The 2,309-nt window shown below is 39.8% G+C and overlaps 1 protein-coding gene across 1 annotated transcript; it reads right to left on the bottom strand.

Moving 5' to 3' along the window:
* Positions 1 to 34: 34 nt before the first annotated feature.
* Positions 35 to 1,418, bottom strand: LOC104953181 (carcinoembryonic antigen-related cell adhesion molecule 6-like; the record flags this gene model as incomplete). Its single annotated transcript, XM_010780100.1, has 3 exons — positions 35 to 319; positions 643 to 921; positions 1,190 to 1,418. Coding segments are annotated over 3 exons (793 nt in total), but the record flags the coding sequence as incomplete, so codon positions are not given.
* Between the last annotated feature and the right edge of the window lie 891 nt (positions 1,419 to 2,309).

The raw sequence follows: 2,309 nt of genomic DNA, 5'->3' as shown, positions 1-2,309 counted from the left end.
TACACCTTTCTTATCGCGTCTATATGCATTAAACCTCTCAATGCAAACTTACCCAGTACAGAGATGGATGCAGGCGGAGTCATTTCATATCTCAGAGTCTTGTCGTTGAAGGCCTGACAGCTGTAGCTTCCACTTTGACTGATCTGAACGTTCATCAGTTGGAGCTCTGGTCCAGTATCAGACAACGCACTACCATTCAGAAACCACTGAAACTGAGCAGGAGGTCTGGAGTCAGCTGAGCAGGACAGGCTGATGTCTGATCCTTCCTGATGGTGCTCTTTTGGCAGAGATATTGTCAAAATACTATTTTCTGGGCCATCTGAATTTAGGGTAAATACAACAGCAAAACGTTAGTATTCAAAACTGCATTATTATACAAATACAATGAACTTCTATTACATAGCAAGCATGCAATGAACTGTTTCTAAATATAAGTGTCCAGTTTACAATGATTTAGTTCAGACTGTGCTGTAGTGTGCAGGGAGGATGTGATGGATTCAAATAGGAGTGGAACATATCTTTTAATATTTTATAAACCCATGCGTGAACAAAAATACAACAGAAGAAACTGACAATTATCCAAAGTCTTTGCAACTAGATCTTGTTTGGTAAATAAACTGAGCATGCAGGTTAGTAACTCACAGTAGATGGTGAGGGTTAGTTGAGCACTGGTGACCGGACTGACAGGATTAGATACACGACACTCAAATGGTCCCTGGTCGTAGCGGGTCACATTAACTATAGTTAAAGTGGATCCTCCATCAGTGATCTGAACTTTGTCACTTCCTGTAACCTCAGAGCTGCTGTTCAGCCAGAGGAAAGAGAGAGAGGATCCAGAGGAGGAGCAGGACAGACTGACGGAGCTGCTGAACTCCACCAGCTCTGTGCTGCTGGAGGTTACCATCACATTGGAGACTGGCTCTGTGGGTGAAACACAACAAAATATCTCATAAAGCTGCAGTAGAAAATAAATACTGAAGTGGCTGGGAGTGAGTCTCATGTTTAAGATGAGATATTAATTATTAATGGCTCCACATCGAAAGTTTATATACGTTCATTCCACCACATTTTTATTTGAGGATGATAGTGCAAAGAATTAAAAGCCTTGTATCATTGTTTACTTGATCAATCGCTACGCCAAACCTTTATTGAGCATAGAAAGAGATGCAATATGTGAAACTTCTCTCACCGTATACTTCCAGTCTTGTGGTCCCTGACTGTGATGGTCCTACAGGTGGGAAAATGTTAACTGTGTATTCTCCACTGTCAGTTAGAGCCAGGTTCCTGAGCTCCAGAGATCCAGTAGACATGAAGAAGGTGATCCTGCCTTCATACTCTGGTGCAGTGAAGTTGTTAACATTCCAAGTAAATAATTCTTTAACACCAAAATTCCAGGTCACTGATTGAAATGGTGTTCCTGGAGTCAGTGTTGTGGTGAACATCACTTTCCCTCCCACAGCTGCATTCAGAGGACCGTCTGGCAACACACCAGCTCCTTCAGTTAAACCTGGAGAGAGACAGACATGGATCTAATGTAGAAACTATTCAAAACACCAAACTGCAAATAAGATAATATCTGTTCTCTCTGAAAAATTAAAATCCAGTTCCTCTGGGTACAATAAGCCCAACGACTGTTTTCAATTTCTGTTAGAGCTTTGACATTTTTTTAAAACTGCAAACATACATACATTACTAACCAGGTTTCACAGCAGCTTTGGGTTCTAAACCTCTTATAGACATTAGATTTGAACAACAGGGAAACTTCTGTCAACTGAGAGAAACTGACTGACCAATATTTAATGGTTAAACTTTGATGACCAAACACTTTTAGCTGCTGAAGAGTATCAAACGGTAAGAGCTCACCTGAGAGGACTCCCAGGACGATGAAGTGTATCACAGCTATTTCCATTTCTTTCTGTAATATAATCAAATCATAGAAAAGAGATCACACTCCTTCATCTTGCCTTTCGGATTAAAGAATGCTGATTTCAATATATGAAGGTAAAATAAGGAAGTAGTGTGTAGGCGGGGTTTTCCCATTTTATTACCTCTGAAAGGTTTACTGACCTGAACCTGTTGAATCAAACCAGCTGTGTCAAACATCTAAACTGTTAGCATGTTGCCATGAAAAGGGTCAGATTGGACCATTTCTTCACTGATCTATTGCGCAACCTGCAGGTCTATCTTTTCATTTATCCTGTCTAATGTTTTATGATCTACAAGAATATTTGCCACAAAATTAAATTGAAATGTATTGTTTAGATTATTCTGAATTTGTTGCCACTTTTTTACTTTATAATTTCACAGAC

This window comes from Notothenia coriiceps, unplaced genomic scaffold (assembly GCF_000735185.1).
Source record: "Notothenia coriiceps isolate Sejong01 unplaced genomic scaffold, NC01 NC01_scaffold00021271, whole genome shotgun sequence".
NCBI classification, from domain to species: Eukaryota; Metazoa; Chordata; class Actinopteri; order Perciformes; family Nototheniidae; genus Notothenia; species Notothenia coriiceps.
The sequence above is the reverse complement of the archived record's forward strand: the minus strand, read 5'-3'. Positions and strand labels throughout refer to the sequence as shown.